The sequence below is a fragment of the Penicillium cosmopolitanum genome, assembly GCF_028827165.1.
Source record: "Penicillium cosmopolitanum strain IBT 29677 chromosome Unknown utg000003l:1.0-3747932.0:1.0-3751027.0, whole genome shotgun sequence".
Taxonomy (NCBI): domain Eukaryota; kingdom Fungi; phylum Ascomycota; class Eurotiomycetes; order Eurotiales; family Aspergillaceae; genus Penicillium; species Penicillium cosmopolitanum.
In genome coordinates, this window is record NW_026622673.1 from 1651159 (window position 1) to 1671349 (window position 20191).

At 49.5% G+C, this 20191-nt stretch overlaps 7 protein-coding genes across 7 annotated transcripts; 4 read left to right on the top strand and 3 right to left on the bottom strand.

Moving 5' to 3' along the window:
- Positions 1–309: 309 nt before the first annotated feature.
- Positions 310–1803, top strand: N7509_000660 (mannitol dehydrogenase family protein; the record flags this gene model as incomplete). The annotated part of the gene is made up of 1 exon (XM_056625297.1): positions 310–1803. The coding sequence occupies one exon, from the start codon at positions 310–312 to the stop codon at positions 1801–1803; it is 1494 nt and encodes a 497-aa protein (XP_056493879.1).
- A 969-nt stretch (positions 1804–2772) lies between these two features.
- On the top strand, positions 2773–4758 carry N7509_000661 (3-hydroxyacyl-CoA dehydrogenase family protein; the record flags this gene model as incomplete). The annotated part of the gene is made up of 2 exons (XM_056625298.1): positions 2773–3437; positions 3495–4758. 2 exons carry the CDS (start codon positions 2773–2775, stop codon positions 4756–4758), a joined length of 1929 nt encoding a protein of 642 aa, XP_056493880.1.
- A 1119-nt stretch (positions 4759–5877) lies between these two features.
- On the top strand, positions 5878–7272 carry N7509_000662 (uncharacterized protein; the record flags this gene model as incomplete). The annotated part of the gene is made up of 2 exons (XM_056625299.1): positions 5878–6281; positions 6456–7272. The coding sequence occupies 2 exons, from the start codon at positions 5878–5880 to the stop codon at positions 7270–7272; spliced, it is 1221 nt and encodes a 406-aa protein (XP_056493881.1).
- A 623-nt stretch (positions 7273–7895) lies between these two features.
- On the bottom strand, positions 7896–10000 carry rfeD (uncharacterized protein; the record flags this gene model as incomplete). The annotated part of the gene is made up of 5 exons (XM_056625300.1): positions 7896–8582; positions 8651–9067; positions 9136–9287; positions 9360–9567; positions 9785–10000. Coding segments are annotated over 5 exons (1680 nt in total), but the record flags the coding sequence as incomplete, so codon positions are not given.
- A 2247-nt stretch (positions 10001–12247) lies between these two features.
- Positions 12248–13360, bottom strand: N7509_000664 (type 1 glutamine amidotransferase; the record flags this gene model as incomplete). Its single annotated transcript, XM_056625301.1, has 1 exon — positions 12248–13360. The coding sequence occupies one exon, from the start codon at positions 13358–13360 to the stop codon at positions 12248–12250; it is 1113 nt and encodes a 370-aa protein (XP_056493883.1).
- Positions 13361–14206: 846 nt separating this feature from the next.
- On the bottom strand, positions 14207–16943 carry N7509_000665 (uncharacterized protein; the record flags this gene model as incomplete). Its single annotated transcript, XM_056625302.1, has 3 exons — positions 14207–14318; positions 14372–15129; positions 15177–16943. 3 exons carry the CDS (start codon positions 16941–16943, stop codon positions 14207–14209), a joined length of 2637 nt encoding a protein of 878 aa, XP_056493884.1.
- A 1230-nt stretch (positions 16944–18173) lies between these two features.
- N7509_000666 (protein kinase family protein) lies at positions 18174–19323 on the top strand (the record flags this gene model as incomplete). Its single annotated transcript, XM_056625303.1, has 2 exons — positions 18174–18927; positions 18986–19323. The coding sequence occupies 2 exons, from the start codon at positions 18174–18176 to the stop codon at positions 19321–19323; spliced, it is 1092 nt and encodes a 363-aa protein (XP_056493885.1).
- Between the last annotated feature and the right edge of the window lie 868 nt (positions 19324–20191).

Genomic DNA, 20191 nt, shown 5'->3' on the forward strand with positions numbered 1-20191 from the left:
TACTAGACCTTGAATCCGGAACCGGGATCCCTTCCCCCTCCCCCCCTGCCGACTAATATTAGAATTTTAGAAATTTCCGCGTGACGCGACAGATCCGCATGATCCACAATCGTGCGGGTTTCATTGGTTTTTACCCCGTGGGCCCCCCACATCTCCGATTTTGCCCAAAGCCGGCGAGTGGCGGTGACTTTTTCATAGTAGGGCTGCTTGCGTTTGGTATTAAATGATAGCTACCCATCCCAACTTTTTTTTTTCTCTCATCATCTATTCTCCTTATCATCCACCTCAATTCCTCCCAATCATCTCACAATGGGTGCCGTGAAGCTCAACTCCAAGAACCTGGCCCAGATCAAGGCCGCCAACCCTTCCATTGAGATCCCCACATTCAAGCGCGGCGATGCTGTCAAGGAGGGAATCGTCCACGTTGGCGTGGGTGGTTTCCACCGTGCCCATCTGGCTGTTTACATCAACCAGTTGATGGAGCACCATGGCTTGACCGACTACGCAATCTGCGGTGTTGGCTTGCAACCGTTCGATGCTGGCATGCGCGATGCCCTCAACTCCCAGGACTGTCTCTACACCGTCGAGGAGCGTTCCGCGACTGGGAGTGTTGCCAAAGTTATGGGTGGCATTAACTCATACCTCTTTGCTCCCGATGACCGTGAGGCTGTTATTGCGAAGATGGCTCACCCCGATACCCACATTGTCTCTCTTACCATCACTGAGAGTGGCTACTTCTACAACGAAAACACACATCAATTGCAGGTCGAGAACCCCGACATTCAACACGATCTTGATACCAAGAACCTCCCCATCACTACCTTCGGTTTCCTTCACCACGCCATGGCCCGCCGTCGCGAGCAAGGCCTGAACCCATTTACTGTTATGTCTTGCGACAACATGCAGGGCAACGGTGCTATTACTCGCAACATGCTTACCTCCTTCACCCGTATTATCGATCCTTCCCTTGCAGACTGGATCAACACCAAGGGCCACTTCCCTAATGCCATGGTCGACCGTATTACTCCCTCCACAGCCCCCGCCGATAAGGTTTCCCTCGCCGAGCAGTTCGGCATCGAGGATGCCTGGCCCATCGTCACCGAGCCCTTCATGCAGTGGGTTATCGAAGATCACTTCTGTGACGGTCGCCCTCCCTTCGAGAAGGTCGGAGTTCAGATCGTTAAGAACGTTCAAAATGTCGAGGAGTTCGAGAAGCACAAGCTCCGTCTGCTCAACGGTAGCCACGCCATTATTGCCTACGGTGGCCAATTAGCAGGATACAAATATGTTCACGAAGTGATGGAGAACCCCCTGTTCGCCAAGTTCGTTTGGAATCAAATGCAGCAAGAAGTGAAGCACACACTCCCCGACATCGAGGGTCACGACGTCAACAAGTACTGCGAAACCCTCATTGAGCGCTTCGCCAACCCCCCGATCCGCGATCAGCTCCCCCGCATCTGTGGTGGTGGTACCGGTAAGATTCCCCAGTTCATTATGCCCACTATCGCTGAGGCTATCTGGGTGACCGGTCCCTTCCGTCGTCTGTGTTTCACCGCCGCCACTTGGTTCCACTACATCCACGGTGTCGATGACAATGGCAACAAGTTCGAGGTTCAGGACGCTATGCTCGATGAGCTCCGCGCTCTTGCTAAGCCCGGTGACCCCAACGGTCTGCTCAGCATCAAGAACCTGTTCGGTGATGATCTGCGCGGCGACAAGCGCTTCGTGGAGACTATCACCATCGCCTTGGAGGATATCGCGCGCGATGGCGTCATCAAATCTCTCCCCAAGTATATCGACTAAGTCATAGGGTTTGGACTGTGGATTTGACGAACATTACTTGTGTGTTTGATAGCGATCGCGTTTTTTTCTAATACTTTTTTTGAGCATGTGCCGCGAAGGCTTTTACTGTTACCCAAAAGGCAGGAAGGATATGGATAGAAAAAAGTGGACTGCGATAGATTTAATAGGAGCATCGACTTCCACCCGACAATTCGATGCTGTGACGAATGAACGTTAGCTGGACTCGGAAGTTCAATTCGAGGAAGGGATTTTCCCACCAGTGTACTTTAGCTCTGAAGTTTGATTCAAATGCATTTCATAATAAGCCGAGTTTGGCTCAATGAATAATCCTTGCACCTATGCTTAACATTACGAATAATAGAGACAGCCATGCCTGTAAAGAATCATACGTTGAGTCTCACCCAGCCGGAGACCTTCGGGAAGTTTGTCCGCAAGGCTCGTCCGAACACACGCTTCGTGTCCGTCCCATTTCCGAGCCGACCTTGGAAGCCGGACTTTCTTTCCTCAGCCAAATACCACTCAGTGGATCCTTATCTGACTGGTTTTTAACAGAGATCAGTGGAATAAGTTTTGGGAACCTTGTTTTCAAAATAGCTCATCTGGTTGTCGTCAATTAGTCCGTTCTTTTTTACACTTAGTAAATAGTATGCTCTGGCAAGTCGGATCGCCCGGGCTCAATTTGCGTATCTTATGATGGTGTTAATCAAGACGGAATATAGAGAAATGTGAACATGTCAATACGGTGAGTACAATGGAGCCCTTTTTTTAGATATTCGAAAGAACTTTCTATATCAAAAGGATAGATTGCGTTAAACCGGGGCCCTATCCACTGTATACTGACTGGTACGCCTCCCTGTTATACTACTAGTAGTACGTCATATATACATCTTCGCATGCAAAGAACTTGGGATATTTACATTTTACATGGCCAAATTCTACCCTTTGAAATTATAGCCCGATATACCTGCCATGGTAGTAAAGCCGCGCACCGATCGTCCTATCGCCATAATCGGCGCAGGAGTCATGGGCCGGCGTATTGCCTGTGTTTTCGTGGCAGCCGGATACAATCTGCATATCTACGATATTGCGGCCAAAGTGGTCGACTCGGCAGTGTTGTTCGTTGACGCGCACAAAGAGGAATTCTCCTTGATGCCACGGATCAGCAAGGAGAAAGAGGAAATCGGCGGTGTGGAGAATGAGAACGATACAAAGAGAGAAACCCAAACGGCAATCACCAAGATCGATCTGGAATCCTACAAGCAGGCTCCATTCGGTTCTTGTAATACATTTACCGAGCTTGAGCCGGCGGTGCGTGATATTTGGCTCGTTGTGGAAGTTGTGCCAGAAAAGCTGGAGCTCAAGAGAGAGATATTGGCGGAGCTTGATGCTAAGACGCCGTCGGATTGCGTTTTTGCGTCGAATAGCTCGTCGTTTAAATCTAGTTTGCTGAGCTCGAAGGTCTCGCCGGAGCGGAGGAAGAAGGTTCTCAATGTTCATTTCACGATGCCGCCTTCTATTCGGACTGTGGAGCTTATGACCAATGGTGAGACTGATCCGAAAATAGTGACTTACTTGGAAGATGTGCTAGGGGAGTGTGGTATGTTGCCAGTAACTGCTCGTCGTGAATCAACCGGGTAAGTAACACGACCCAACGCATCGAGTTCACCATCTCACGTGTGCTACTTTGATAGATTCGTCTTCAATCGGCTCTGGGCCGCCGTCAAACGCGAAATTGTCCAAATCCTCTCCGAAGGCGTCAGCGACCCCAGCGAAATCGATCTACTCTGGGAACACATGTTCAAAAACGGACCGTTGCCCTGCCAGCTCATGGATCAGATTGGTCTTGACAAGGTCGCCTTTACCGAAGAGACCTATGTAAATGAGCGTGGCTTGGACAGCGAAGGAACAATTGACTGGCTTCAGAAAGAATACATCGACCAAGGTAGACTGGGAAGAAAGAGTGAGAAAGGCGGCCTATATCCACCACTTACGCGGTCCGCAACACACAAGACGACACCATCGAATCCACAATCTGCGGCTAAGGATATCTACGTATTGGACGTAGGACTTGGCTCTAACTCAAGGGACGTGTCTCAAGTTCATCACAATGGAAAGATATTGCGTTGGAACCTGGCAACACAGAGATTGACTCCTGTTATGGTTGGGCAAAATCTGCCCGATGGAATCGACGTCTCTCTCAGCACACAACGAATCTTCTGGACAAATATGGGCCGCAGCACTGCCGCCAAAGATGGAACTGTCTGGTCGGCGAATATCGATGGAAGCTATATTAGTTGCCTTGTACCACAGGGCCAAGTGCATACCCCGAAGCAGATCGCAGCGCTTGACGCTCGGCAGGAGGTATACTTCTGTGACAGGGAGGGCACTAGCGTACACCGTTGTAAATTCGACGGAAGCAACCACGATATCCTCATGCAGCGGCACGTGGACAAAGAAGCGTCGCTGCTTGAGCAGATGCGGTCGTGGTGTGTTGGCATTGCGATCGACTATGAAAACGCCTTGATGTATTGGACACAAAAGGGTCCCAGCAAGGGTGGCCGGGGCCGAATTTTTCGCGCTGGAATTGACATTCCACCTGGAGATACGGCAGACAATCGTTCAGATATCCAGATGATGTGGGAAGATTTACCAGAACCTATCGATATTGAGATCGATAGTGAGACGCAGACTCTATACTGGACGGACCGGGGCGAGCACCCCCTGGGCTGTGCGCTGTATTGTTCTTATGTGGGAGGAGAGAAGATGGATTTTCTCCAGAAAGTGATTGTGGCGCGGCATTTCCATGAGCCGATTGGGTTGAAGCTGGATAAAGTGCATGACATTGTGTACGTTGCCGATCTGGGTGGCAGCTTGTATACGGTTTCGTTGGATGATGGGTTAAAGGTTGAGTTGATTCGCAATAACGGATGCTACACAGGGATCACCTTGGTTTGAGCATTAGACTGTATGTAAAAGCATTTATCCGGTGGCTTATTGAATAGACTTCAGTTGGTATTGAGCTTTATGATCCAGGACCTGCTGGCTACCGCTGTATGACCTGCTTCCTGGTAGAAAATGAAAGCATTCCAAGGGTTGAGACGTTTCTGCATTGGCGTTCTGCAAGGCTATGGGTGTTAACAGCGACGTATAACAGTGAGAATGGCGAGGATTTATTTTTAGGGTCATATTCTGCAGGGCTGTACTTGATCCCTGCATGATCCCCACAGCAGCGCTTCCAACCACTTCCAACCATGAGAATGAAGCTTAATGGTTGGTGGGTGGTAGGGCAAAGTGAAAAAAAATGCTTTCTATCTGCCTGAACGCCTCTCATCCACTGACATACTCCTCACCTATTAATAATTTACAGCGTCATAGTCGCATGTTCGAAGTAGCAGCACCATACTCTGTACACCGCCACCAAATTGCATTTCCAGATGCAGGGACAGTTGGCGTTTTACCCCCGACCAATTGGCCAAACGAAAGCAAGCTTGACTGCACAGACTCAGACTAAATTAAAAGAAGGGTGATCGACAGTAGCACTGCACTGCGCTGTACTCTGGACACATCGGATAAATGTCGCGGTATCATCGCCAGTTTAAACTCCAACCCCACAAAATCCCCGGAGGAAACATCTTCTTTACGTCTAGCATCATCAGTATCGGCAGAGTCGGCAGAAGATCTAACCCATTAAAGAGACATCTCCAGTCGATCCCACCAACCCCTCAACCCAACCCCCACGCCAAAATACAACGCTGCCAAAACAATTCCCCCAATCCCCCCTTGACTCCCACCCAACCCCCCCCTTCATTGTCCCCACCAGCTCCACTGCAATGCCAAACAACAAGCAAGACGACCTGTCGATCCATTCCAATTCCCCCGGCACGCGCTCCGTACATTATGAGCGATGTTCCTTTTTCCGAGGGCTGTTGTTGATCATCCCACTCGCGTGTCGCGTATATCATACATCCATTTCCTCAGAACTCCCAATTGTACCCAGTTGATACACAGGGCTAGCATATCCTATACTCCCCAGTTCACACAAGGAGTAACATCTCCAACTTAAAACCACCCAACATGCGTCTAACAACCCTCCTCCCACTCCTCTCAATATCCCTCCCCATAACGGGCACCGCTGCAAAACCATCAGCACCACCATCTCGTCTCTGGGCAACCCACTACAACGGAAATGTCTACACACTCACCCTGGACAAAACCACCAACAACCTCTCAATAACAGACACGCAAAAGACATGCGGCAAGATGCCAAGCTGGCTGACCTTCGACACCGAGTCTCAAATCGTCTACTGCTCCGACGAAGACGGTACCGCCGACCCTTCGACGCATGGCTCTCTCACGGCATACCACCCGGACCGAGAGGGTAAACTGCACCAGCTTTCTTCCGTCAAGACGGTCGGTGGTGGTGTTGATAGTGTTATTTATGAAGCGGGCAAGGAGAAGTTGATTGCTATTGCGCATTAGTATGTTTCCCTTTACCCTTCCCTTACCCGTGATATCAAACAGTATAGCTATAGCTAGAGCTATACTACACAACATCCATCGAACCACATCAAAATAAAACAAAACAAAACTAACAACCCCCCAGCGAAGGCTCAGCAGTGAGCACCTTCAAACTCCCCCCTAACCCCATCAAGCACCGCATCGCAAGAATTCCACTTCAAGCTCACGCACCCGGGCGCCGTCGCCCAACAAGACTCACCACACCCACACAGCGTCTTCCTCGACCCAACAGGCTCATTCATAGTAAGCCCAGATCTAGGCGCCGACCTCCTCCGAATCTACAGCATATCCTCAACAACCGGCAAACTCACCACCTGCCCACCAGTAAACGTAACATTCGGAAGCGGACCTCGCCATGGTCTATTCTGGACCGACGGAACAGACAATAACCGCACCGCCAATGGCGACAACGGCGTCAGCCATCAGCGAGAAATGGCCGCTGTCGGTAAAACAATGATGTACCTCGCCAACGAAATCGGTGGTACGGTGATGGTTTTCGACGTCTCGTACGCGCGGAGCGGATGTTTGGATCTCCAGCGCACACAGACATTAGTGCCATACCCAGCATCCGGACAAAAAGACCATAAACTCCCCACCGGCGCGACGCCGGCTGAGATTCGATTGATCGGAGATAAATTCTACGTATCTGTTCGGAGTGATCAGGGTTTTGCGCCGAGTGATTCGATGGTTACGCTTGATCGGTCTGCGAAGAGTGGAGCTGTGAAGGTTTCTGGGAAGAGTGATGCTTGGGGGAAAGTTCCGAGGACTTTTGCCGTTAATCGGGCGGGTGATCTTGTTGCGATTGGGAATCAGGCGTCTGCTAATGTGGCGATTGTGCGTCGTGATCGAGTTTCAGGGGAACTTGGGGAGAAGGTTGCTGTTTTGCAGGTTGGGGAGCCTGGGAAGGTGGGACAGGCGGAAGGTTTGAGTAGTGTTATTTGGGAGGAGTAGAGTGGATAACCTGGGAAAAGGGGAGAGATGAGGTGAGGTGAGGTGAGGCCAGGTCGAGTGAATGTAAATTGAATGTCATTGCGAAGATGGTGCGACTATCGCGGATCGGTTGTTGTTCCATGTCTGCGACCATCCTCTTTCTATAAACGATATAACCAAGTAACCAAATGTAACTCATTGCAGTGCAGTACAAGCTTGCATTTCGTACGAGGCATGTAAGTCAGGAATCAGCGCATAAGTCATGGTCCAGAAAGCATATACACGAAAAGGAAAGAAGAAAAGAAGAAGAAACCCCCAGCCGCCCCAGGATGCCACCAGGAAAAAAAACAACCAAAAAACCAAAAACCAATGAATCAATGAACCAAAATAAAAGACCAAGACCAAAAAAGACCAGCTTTTTTTTTTGTGGTTTTTGTTCGGCAACCTGCACCGATGATAAATTATAAACTGCGTGGCGTGAGAAAAATTGTACTGTTGACGCCGAGGCTGTGGCGATCTTGCCGTATTGCAACGTGAATGGTGAATATAAAGTGAAGAGGGATGAAAAAGAACGTGTATCAGGCGTGAGTCATAAATCGGTGGGCCCTTTGCGCGTGAGGGGCCTGCTGACATGGTGCTTCGTATCATTTTATGTCTAGCTGGAAAGCTTTCCACTTCCCACCTACTGTCCGACATCGCGGGCAACCCCGGGCAGCATTCGGAGTCGGATAGCTCGTTGGGCCAGGCGGCATGTTGTTGAGTGGGCCATTTCCTGGACTTCGGAAGGAGGTGGGTGGACTTGTGATGAACAAGCCAACACACTCACGGCAGACTCCACAGATACATTCTGTACAGGCGAAGCATTCATTCAGCGCCCAAGGGCGTTTGCACTGGGCGCAATAAATTTGGATTTCTTTACTGCGGAAAGAGGCTGGTGTAGGGTTGGAAAAGCGGTGGTGCTGGCGTTGAGAAACTGGCGGAATGAGATTCAAGACTGGGCTTGAATCGGAATTGACGGAGTGGGCTGGACCTGATGCGGATGACGGGAAGTTCTTTCCAGATGCTGTGGACATGGAATCAAGTGAAGATTCGATGGATGGGAATGGTTCAAGATCGCTATCTCGGCCGCGGTGGCCTTCAAATGGTGGTGGGGTAAGTGACTTGTGCAAAGGCGAAGCAGCATAAGAATGAGGCGGGAATTGTCGGTGCGAGCTCAGTGGGGGAAGTCCGGGTCCCGATTGGAAAGCTGGGGGTAGTGAAGACCGATTCTTGGCTCCAGGTGCTGATGTCACATTGGCAAGAAGTGGAGCGATCGTAGGCGATCGACCAGCCTGGGGGGAGACGAGTTTAGAATCTAGAGCCAGGCAATATTGCCAACATGGATGAGCAAAAAGCTTACCTCGGAGTATCTCTCATCATCAGCCTCGGTCGCAGAAGTCGCCGCTTCAATTAAATCCTCCCAGCGTTTGCCCTGGGCCCAAGCGGCCGTTTGCGGCTCTGCCGAAAGAGCTTTGCGATCACCAAGACTTGGTCGCCGAGGGAATTCCTTCGATCTAGGTCGTTCGTGCTTGGGTTTCCGGGCCGATTGTGAGATCGAGGATTTGCGCGACCGGGAAAACTTGTCTTTTCGCTGAATTGGAGGAAGTGTGGATGAGCGACCGGGGGGAGAATGGTTGAGAATGGACGGAAGAAGTTCCCGTGGGCGAGGTGCCGTGAATGGTGGGAGGGACTCCTGCTTGAAGTGGTCGCGCAGCGATGGGAGTTCAATAGAGGAGCGCATCGGGCCTGGATGGAGTTCGGTGTCGGAGTGGGTATCCTAAGGAGGGGAAAAAAGCGCGGGGTTAATATCTTGAGCTGTCGGGAAGGGGGGGAAGCGGGACAAACCATGTCTGTATCCCAGTCAGAAGCTAGGCGATGATGGTGTAATTGAGCGAGGGCGACAGCAGCGGTGGCAGCAGCGGGGTGAGGTTCATCGAGAGCTCGAGGAGTGGCCGGGGAACTGGCGTCGGCGACGTAGATGTCCCTATCCGCCACATCTGTGGGTAGCCGTCAGCGATTGTCGCGGGGTAAGAAGCGTTCAGCCACCAGAGCACAAAGGGGAAACCAACCTTGAAATTGACCGTGGCCGTGACCATGACCGTGGTGACCATGTCGACGACGGGGTGGAGCAGGTTCTGGTGGTGAGAGTTGAGTCCGTTGGTCCGGCGGGGTGTTGACCATCAGAAGGAAGCTCTCTTCGGTAGCCGGGAGCTTCGGGATGTAGTGGTTCGGATGCGCACGTCGGATATGCTCCTGCATGGAGCGATAGCGCTTTTCCTGTGGGGCAGCATATGGTCAGATTGCGATCAAAGCTGAACTTCGAGGGATCGAAAAGTCATATAGAATGGCAAATCTGTAGAGAAGAGCCCTGGATAGAACAGAGTAATACTCTCTCTGGGTGGGGCGCCCGGAGGAGGAGGGGGGCGAACAGAGAGACAGCTGTGCTAGCTGTGGGTGCTGGTGAAATGATAGCTCAGGTAGGTGGGATACTCACTCCGAGACATCTCTTGCGACAATTGGAGCCATCATTATTCTTCAAGGGACACACCACTTCATTGTTGGCATCAGTGACCGAGAAGGAGCTGGTCAGCGAGCTTCTGGGGGGGCATGGTGAGAGGGCGAAGGCGAAGGCGAGGTCGAGGTCGAAGATGGGGAGGGTGGGATGGGGAGGGAAGAAAGAGGAAAAAGACAAGGAAGATCGGAACAGGCACTCTCGACCAGGTTAAGAAACGAACTGAAGGCCGGGATTGGCATGCATGCTCTGGTGGGGAGGAGGAGAAAGGAAGAAGAAGAAGAAGAAGCAGCGTAGTAGAAAGGAAAGTAGAAGAGGAGAGAGTGTCAGTGTCAGTACTGAGAGTGCGCTGGGGGTTTGGAACGTAAGTGTATTACCGGTATCCCCGAATTTGGTCGGGAAAAGGGAAGTGATCCTCTTTTACCTAGTTACTTAGTACTCATTTTCTTACATTTTAGTTTTAGTTTGATTTTAGTTTGATTTGAACTACTCCGCGTGGGCACTGTTCCTCAGCTGAGGCGCCATGTCCGGGATAACTTCGTACGATATGCAGGGCATCAGCTGGTCGACCTGAGCTGGGCGCCCCTGGTGGAAGTGTACTGTAAGTATATACTGTAACTAACTTGGTAGTGGTACCCAGACTCGGTACTGGGCACAGTATTTAGTATTTCCACCGGCAAATACGGTGCAAAGCTGGCGATACTCACGGTTGCCCTAGAATATGAGGATATAGCAATGTAGTTCATCGCAGTGGAAGCTGGAAATCACCGAGTTATCGATAGGCGCCGTTGGAAGCAGATAGGCGCTATCAGCGGCCCCTCCAAAGCTCTCCCCAGCTCCGAGTCAAAAAGCTCAAGATTCCAGAAGCTCGACGGTGTGGCAAATGGTATTATGTACCGTATTAATGTATTACCATACATTACTACAATACGGGGCGCAATGAGAACCATGGGTAGTCATAGCTATAATTAAAATATGCCTTTACCTGGAGTTGCTATAACTATAGGGAGTATAGGTATAACTATTAGTATAGCTATCACTAGCCACCCACTGCACAGGCAGAATGTACAATCGGAACAGAGAGAGCATTGAAGTCAATGGCATTCAAGGAGCGGAGCTCGGAGTGGCACCGGCCGAGGCTTCCGTTAGCAGTACAGCAGTACAGCAGTACAACCGAACTCAAGTTACGTGCTTATACTAGTACGCCTAGTAATATCTACAGATAAGTATACATAGAATATTCTTATTTATAACCATTAATTTCTTAAAATTAGTTGGAGTTACCTGTGAGTCCCTGACTATCACTCCCTCTCTTTACTACAGTATTCCATTCCAATTCCACCAATTCACCAGTTAAGCCTTAGTCAATACCATACGGTATCGGCACGGCGCACATGCCGAAGTCATCTCAAAGCAGCCTGATTGGCCATCGCCAAAAGTGGAGGGCAGACCTCGCGAATACCTACACTGCCATTCGTCCACTTTGACTGCGGCAAGGGCGCCATGCCGCATGGGGACGCCCGTGCAGGAGGGGTTTGTGGAAAAATCTGCATTACGAGTACATCAGTGGGGGAACTGGCGATATGTACGGAGTACGGAGTACTACGAGTAATACTAAGGTGTAGTACTTACGTGTATCCTCAGCTACGAGTACTCTACTTATCTCCCCATATCTCCAGCTAATTTCCCCCGTGCTCTCGAAACCCCGAGTGGAGCTGCACTCCGTAGCTCCGTCTTACGTATGGTAATGTGTATGTGTACAGTACTGTAACTTAGCTCCCACTTGCTCCCGCGATCTCCTGCCGTTTTCTCTTAGGTGATCGTGATTAGTTATAGTTACTAGTACAAGTGCTCCTGATACATAGCTTACCTGGTAGCTTACCATGGCCCCGGTGAGTGGAGTGCCAGGGCCAGGTTCCTAGCTATCCCCTGGGCACTCCGACGGAGTACGGAGTACCCAACCTGGAATTGAGAAATTGTCAATGAACTCGGTTTCGATGGTCGGTACTAACGAGCTCGCATTCTGTGAATAAAATGTATGAAATGAATAAAGATTCTATTCTCTGTACTGCATACTGCTACGGTGTATCGCATACTTACTCCCTCACGAACCGGTTCCTGCGGCATGCGAACACGCACGCTAGGCAACTCATCGCCACTGCCGAGGGGTCTCTCACGACTTGGTCAGTGCGATTTGTTTCAGTTCTGTTCAGCCCTTGCTGTGCTAAAAATGGAAAACAAATTAACTATTACTACGAGTAGCAGTATGTAAGTAAACAAAAAGAATGAAATGAAATGAAAATCAACCGGTACAGGAACCTTGGAAATCAGATCTATAAATGCCGCCATGAGAAAGAATGAGAAAAGAACTATATAAGTGCTTGAAAGTCAGGCATCCAGCCAATCTGACTGAGCTCCAGTGAACTTCAACTACTACCTACTAAATCACCCACTCCCCTCCAATGGCGGCGTCAACATCCCATCAACCTCCATAACCCCACCTTTCGCACCACCAGCACCTCCAACTTGACCACTCCCATCCCGCCCAGCAAACAAAAGAACCACCGCCTCAGCCGCAGCCTTAGAATCATCATCATCATCCGGCCCAGAACCAACCGACCGCTCAATAAACCCAATATAATCCCTGACAACACCCGCCTCCCACCCAAACCTCCACCCAAAATACCTCGTAAGCTCGGCATTCCCCCAAGCATCGAATTCAAAGTGTCCCTGGTAGGTCAAGATTCGACCAGGCAGGTACAGGCCTTGAATTTGGCAGAAATCGCTGTATCCGATATTCATCCACGGTGTTGGGAGTTTGGCTTCTTTCCCTGAGTCCGAGTCCGAGTCTTCGGTGGATGTAGGGACGGGCACAACGATGTCGCCGTGGATTAGTTGGATGCGGAATGGATTTGCGCGTGCGAGGGGTGGGAAGTGCGCTGTGAATTCTGGATTGAGTGTTATGGGTTGGATGCCCATTTCAAAGCCTTTTGGTGAGTGTTTCACGTGGAAGGGTTGAGGTTGAGTTGTTGCGGTTGCGCTGGCATTGGCATTGGCATTGGCATTGGCATCACCTCCAACAAGCCCGAGTCCAACTCCAGCTGGCTGTGCAGAGAGAAGAGCCTGAGCAATAATCTGGTGACCAAAGCATGAACCGAAGATCTTGACGAGCGGGTAATCTTTATGCACGATTTGAATGAAACTGGCAAGAGAGCTAATCCACGGGTGCGGGTCATAGGCTGATGCCGAAGAGCCGGTAATTAGGATTGCGTCAATAGCACTGAACGCTAGTGGAGTTGAAGCTGGAGGCTCTGCTGCAGTTTGCGATGTGCTGCGAAGACATTCGAGTGGTGGGAGGGATCCGCCCACTGCGTCGAAAGCTGTGACGTGCACGGATAGTGGGGATGAGGAGCCACTGGTATCATTTTTGTTGAGCCTTGTTGCGGCTGCTTGGAGGAGGTTCTTGAATTGGGAGCTGTAGAGGCCTCGTTTGGCGTAGACGGATTGACAGGGGATATCGGCGTCTAGAACGGCGACGTGGATGTGGTGCGGGGCCATATCATATGCGGGGAGTATGTAAGTATGCGCAAGGTTGGTTGTTGATATAGATGGATGTAGCGATGGTATTGATATCAAAAAGTGGTGATATCAGTGTGTAGTGAATGAATGAATGAAAGTGTAGGAGGGTGCTGCGGAGATCAAGTGAGTGCGGAATATTGTCGAAGTCTGCTCGAAAAATACTCTTGATGTCCCCGATAGGGCGTGGGGTCGGATCCGGATGCCTGATGTGGGTTTTTGTGAGTAATCCGGTGGAGAGGACAAACCCGAAGAGGAAGCCGGATCCTGGTCTGCGTTGTAGTTATGCATAATTTGCGAGTTAGATGAAGTATGTCCATGCATACAAAAACAGAACTATGAAGTTCATGCAGATGTCTTCTTTATGTAGCAAATTTCCTCTGGCAGGTGGCTCTTCCAAAGTTCTCCGTATCCTTACGCGGTCGCACCTCCTTTTGAGATTACGCCATGATTAGGTTCAAATTTGTGGTCTATATCTAAAAGCTAGCAGATTGGTAGTTAATTAGCCAAAGAAAAACATGCTATAAGGAATTGGCGCCTTCGAGTCTTCGAAGCCAAATCCAACCGGCAACCAAAAATGAATCCAACAGGTCCCATTAGATGCACCCCCATAGGTTAGGCCTAAGGTATCTATGAAATAAATCTTTACGAAGTGAACGAGCTCATAAATAAACAGGCAAAGTGCCAAATATATGAATATTAAATGAAAGTTCTTGAAGGGAAAGTGAAGCACTCAAGTAAAATATCTAAACACCAGTTATGAAGAATCTTAAGGGGGAGGCAAAATGCCGGGAAAATCTATGATATTGCAAGTACTAGAACACCCAATTATTGCGTGGCCTTGCAACTGGTGCAGTAATTGCGAGTGATATGACAAGAGTTCGACAAATACATAGTTCCGCATTTATCGACACTGTCATTGTCCTTCATATACGCGATACTAGTAAAGTTGTTAGAGCAAGTTCAGAAAATTTCATCAAGGTATTGACTTACGCATCCTTGATCTGGCGTCCAGTCATGCCAAACCCATAATCGTCATTGTCGCAAGTAAACATGGCCGCACATCCGGCTTGGCCTAAAGTTGCCGCCACGATAATGCCGGATTTTATATTGGCCGTGTAAGAGGTGTAGGATGAGTAGACCGTGTCATCCACATACTGCTCAGAAGCTCTATCGCAGGCATCATCGATACTATGGCATTGGGCTGAACCTTTGTCATTACTGCTTGTCTGGCTTGGCGAAGGAGTCTGCAGTGTCACGGGTGTGCCGGCACCCTGCGTGGCAAAATCCGTGAAAATTTGGGACGGATAGGAGATAATTTCGCCATTCGCTGAGGTGGTGACGAAAGGCACGGGTGTTGGTGTTGGCGTTGTGGGTGTGAAAGTTGGCGTCAGGGTGATCTGGGATGGAAAGCTTGTGTACTGCCAGCACGCGCCGGAGATAAGGGAGGCCGTTGCCCAATATGTCTGCCCCTCTGTGTATGTTGAGCATTGACAATGAGGGCTGGTGACATCTGGGCCTCCCTTGTTCAAACACATATAGTAGCTAACTGATGGCTCTGTCGTCGGACTAGGAGTGATCGTCGGGCTGGGAGTCGTCGTCAGGCTGGGAGTCGTCGTCAGGTTAGGGGTGGATGATGTTCCAGGGGCTGAGGTATTTGAGGGAGATGAGCTTGATGCGGAAGGCGACGGTGTATTGGAAGAGTTGCTTGCGCCGGGAGTTGAGGACGGGGTTGGGAGCTTTGCGGAACGCTTGATTCAGGTTTTGTTGAGCTGGCGGGGGTTGTCGAGACGATTACAGTAGATCCAGGAGATGCCGATCCAACTGAACCCGAGGTGGTTGGAACGTATGGAATCGACATAGGAGCATTCGTCTTGCTAGGTACGATTCTGGTTGTCTGTCTGAGCGGACAGGAACCATATTCAGTGGTGGTGACGGTCGTCGAGGTGGGGGAAGCATTGCAGGCAGTTTCGGTAGTACAAGTGACCGTACTAGACGTGCTAGTTGACGGTGTAGCCGAACCATCTCCTCCAGTGGAGAAAGTCGAAATCAAGACTGTGGTTGTCGTGCAGTCAGAAAAGGTTGTGCTTGACGTGCAAGTAGAGGAAGAGGATGTCGAGGATTCAGATTCAGATGACGAGTTATTATCCTCATCATCCTTTATCTTGTTCTCCATGTTGGTCACGATGTTACTGATCTCAACCAGGTATTCAGAACCCTTTTTAATGGTGTTCTCAATGTCATCCGTCAACTTAGTCACATCATCGGGGATCGTCTTGATCATGCTATCGGCAATAGGCTTGATACAGCTGAGTGCATCCTCTGCAATGTCTTTGGCAGTATCTACAGCACCTTTGGCAACATTGGCTGCACTAGAGGCGAGATTTCCAATAGCACCGAACAGAGACCTCTTTCGCAGAGAGCCGGACCCAGAGCAAGGGGACTTGGTCGAGGGATATCCAATCTTAGAGAGGTAATCCTGAGACTTATCCTCAACGTCTTCGAGATTCTTTTTGTAGTTTTCAGGGTCTGTCTTGAGCTGATCAATATTGTTATAGAGCCCTTTTAAGAAGATTGCAATGTCTGTGGCCTCTGAGATTGCTGCTGTTCCGGTAGTAGCACTCGATGGCGCAGAAGTAAGAGTTCCCCAGGGCTGCGATGATGGAGGACCTGTGGGGCCAAACTCAAGAATTGCAGATTCCGTAGCAGAGTTGGTACCGGTTGGGGTGAGTGAGATAATATCCGGGGCAGAAGAAAGATCAGCCGATGAGGGTTGCACCGAAGGTCCCTGGGATGGGACCGAACCACTGGCTGGTGATGAAGCTGGAGTCGATGAGGCTTTGGGGGTGGATAGACTTTGGCCAGATGAAGGTGGCACATTTGTCAAAGAGCCACCAGGTGCTTGAGAACCCGTGCTGGGTGAGCCACTCTGGAGGGGAGAAGATGACCCGGAAGATGTAGAGGGGGATGAAGCAGGCCTAGTTGTTGGTGTCTTTGAGGCAGAGCCGCTCTGGCCTGGTATAGTAGGAATGCTGGTTGCCGAGCCAGAAGGGCCACTGCTAGAGCTCGATCTACCCGATTGACTGGGAGTGGAGGAGCGCGGTGTTTGAACAAGAGAAGATGATGGATTTGATACACTCGGTATTCCCGGAGTGACCACAGGAGTAGAGGATGGGGATGGCCGAATTAAAGGCGTTGAGCTCGAAGGAGGTTTACTAGCAGGCTGGGTGCTTCCTGAAGAAGCTGTGTCCGGGGGTGGTACAGCGTTGGAAGAGGCACTAGGGGTCGACGAAATAGTGCTGTAGTGGATGACCGGTATCATACCATCGGGTACCGTGATAGTTGTCGTAAAATGTTCCCGGTGAGCCTGCTGTCGACTAAGACTGCTTGGGGGAGTCGATGAGAGACTCGGACTCGATGCACCAGGCGGAGGTGCCGTGGTGAAGTCGATGACGGGGGTGAAGCCGTTCGCCACAGTGAGGTTGGCTTTGATAGTTGTCGTCCAGTCTGCGCTGACCCCCTCTAAGAGGTGGAAAAGCAGTAGAACCGCGCTTTTAGACACCATATTGAAAGCGTGGAAGCGTTGACGAATTAGTGGAGGTAAGGAAGAAGAGCGGATGAGACTGGGGCAAATATATCAGTTATTTTTTTGCTCCCCATCTGGGCAGTATTCGTCTATGGGGCCAATTCAAGTTTCAGGGGTTAATTTTAAAGGTAATACTCCGTGCGGAGTACTGGATTGAGAAACCAGTTCGGAGTAAAGTGGAATGAGTCCCCTTTCGTCAGGGGTCGCAGATTAGCTCGAGGCTGCTGCCGCTGGTGGCTTACCGTTAGGGTTTTGACGGGACCTGCGAGATGTATTAAGCTTTCCCATGGTGACAAATAATCATTGGCTAATCAGACGGGGATACATCTTATTTCTCAAGATATTTGCCCAACCCCATCGAACTAGGATTGAATTTCAACATCATCTATTTTTCCTATGAAGAATTGAAGTTGGCTGTGGACGCTGTTCCTGACAGCTTCATCTTGCCCGGAGCCGGGTCTCATTGCGATGACAGACATTAGAGCATCCTTTGGCGAGGCTGAGCATCCTGAAAGGTCTCCACAGCGCTTATTGTCAGATTTTAGCTGAAGATCGTTTCAGCCACGAATAAAACGCCGATCACTGCCAATGGCAGAGCATGCTTTGGGGGCGAGAAACGCAGCCGATCTTTTGTTTACGAGGTGTACCTGGGGAATAGGGGAGGGCTCAAAGTCTTCACACTCTAGCGGGGCCCTTTCGCACTGTACTAGGTAAGCATTATAGGGCTGTTGGAAGTTGAAACACCCGATAGTTAAGCGTTGAGAGAACAAGACTCAAGGGGATACTTTGATAAGCAACTAGTAGGTGGTCTCAAGAAACCCTGAGGCTCCTCAGCCCCCAAGTATGGGCGTAATTCAAGTTAATGAATGACATTAAGGATCATCAGTCTCAGGGCTGAAGACTCCAAAGTGGCCAATGGCGGAGATAGAATCTTAGGGCCGAAACCTTCTACAGATTACAGGGGCAAGCCCGTCAGCTTGGTGGGGGCGACGGCCATAAAGGTTTATTCCTTCAGCTAGCGTGGGATCTCGACTGGGCCTTTCAAGTACATACTAGGAGATTGTCGAGTTTCAGGGTCCAAATGAAAATCCATTATAGTAGGTGCCTGTAATAAAGGATAACAGCGCCCTGGATTTACTTCCCTCTCCGAGCCAGATTATCCCTCATTCTTTTTCATAATTATCGAACTGGCTCTGTACACTAGCGACGATGAATATTTTCAGCCGACTTTCTCTCGCTCTGCTGAGCACGCATCTGCTCTTTGCGGCGGGCACCGCCGTTCCTTACCATCGACACAAGCTTGCCAAACGTTTACCGACAGATTGGAAGTTGTACAATGATTGGAATTACCAACTCGAAAACAACCCTTACTTTTGCGAAGAAGCCGCTGACGGTGATGTGGGAACTTTCGATCGAAGCACAAGGACACTTACCTGGACAACTGACGATTGCGGAGAAATGGTAGCGACTTGGGACAAAGTTCCAATCGCCAAAGGCGAGGTTTCTGTTTATAAAGGCACTCTCCAGACCAAGAAGGACGGCGAAGTAGAGTCAACGCAGGATGTGGCTGTCAAACGAGGACTCGAAGATTCAAAAAACGCAATTCTCTACGGAGCCTCGCTACAGATTGAACTTGGCAACAACGACAACATTCTTGGAGCTCTTGGAGCCGTGTCTTCTAACGAAGGTGATGCTGGCAACGCGATTATGCCTTACATCTCGGGCAGCTCACTTGAGCAAAACTTTGGCTCTTTCACGGATCAAAATTCAGTCAATAGTGCATTCAAGCAAATTCTCAACGCAGTATCAGCAGTCCAGAGTGCAGGCATCATTCACCGCGACCTCAAGCCTGAGAACTTTCTTCTTGATGGTAGCACACTGAAGCTTATCGATTTTGATACCGCGGTCAAGGCCACAACCTCAAGCGCATTCACCGTTGGTACCCGAACCTATGCTGCACCTGGTAAGTAATGATCTCTAGATTGTATTCATTGAGCCCGAAACTAACATTCCCGACCTAGAAATTGTCTCTTGGGGAACAAAGTCTGGGAGCAACCCAAACGGAGGTCCTTACAGCAACAAAGTGGATACATTCTCGATCGGAATGACATTTTTGGTCATGTCTGTGACAGATCTGCAGAACGAAGACAACCGTTTCGATCTTTGGAGAAATCTGATCCAGCCAAATGGGCAGCTATGGCCTTCAGCCGATGACGTCGCAAACATTCTGAAAGAGAAGAACTATGGTGTATTCAGCGGCAATGACAATCTCCTCAGCGTGATCTCAAAGGCGCTTTGCGAGCCAGAAACTCGATACGATCCTCAAAGCTTCCAGTCTGCATTTGAGGGGGCAATTTAGTGGGAAAACACCCATACGTGGTTAGCATGTGAAGCCTGGGCGCATCAGCCGTGGGACTGGTCCTGATACAAATATTTTCTGTTATCTTAATCGTCAACTGTCGTTTTATTCAGCTTCTTATATCCTAGAGGTGCTTGGTACAGCAAGATGTGCATAAAATGGATGTTCGATGTATAATTTTAATACAGGCTTTGTCAATATTCGCCTAGTTTCGGCTTTTTTTTGGTCTTCTCTAGATATCGCTAACTAGTATTCAGATAGTTCAAGTTAGCTGGTGGTGTACTTGGCTTGTGGTTTAGGTATTGTTGGCGGGAGCTAGCTGTGTTTCGCTGTGCTGTTTGGAACATTCAAGTCAAAGGTCGCGCAGGCATACTGTCAGTAACTTTTTTTTCTCACTCTGTTCCCTCATTTCAGGGTAAAGAGTTATAGTTATACCTCACGACTATCAATATTCACTACGGTCGCATTCCAGGATTTTTTGATAATCTTCGATCTTGAATAAGTAGACGTTTGTTTCTGTGGGTTTCCATATCTTGCTTGATTTTCTCTTGGATGAAAGATGATCCAAAAGGGCACATTTAGGTAGGTAGAAATACGAGGTAGTGTGATGAGCTCGGTTACGATGAATATCAAGATACCACGACTGCAATATAAGGCAATGTGTAGCTCGAGAGAAAGAAGAAGGAAGCAGCAACTAGATCCAGATGAATGCCGGGATCGATGATGCCTAAGGCATGAAGGAAACCAAGGCAAATGTGATTCATTGCTGCATTATTTTAGCTAGAAAACTCTTCTTTTTTTCAAACGAAAACGAAGAAATGTATCCAATAAACTAGGGTATTTTATAGAGTCTTAATAAATTAGTATT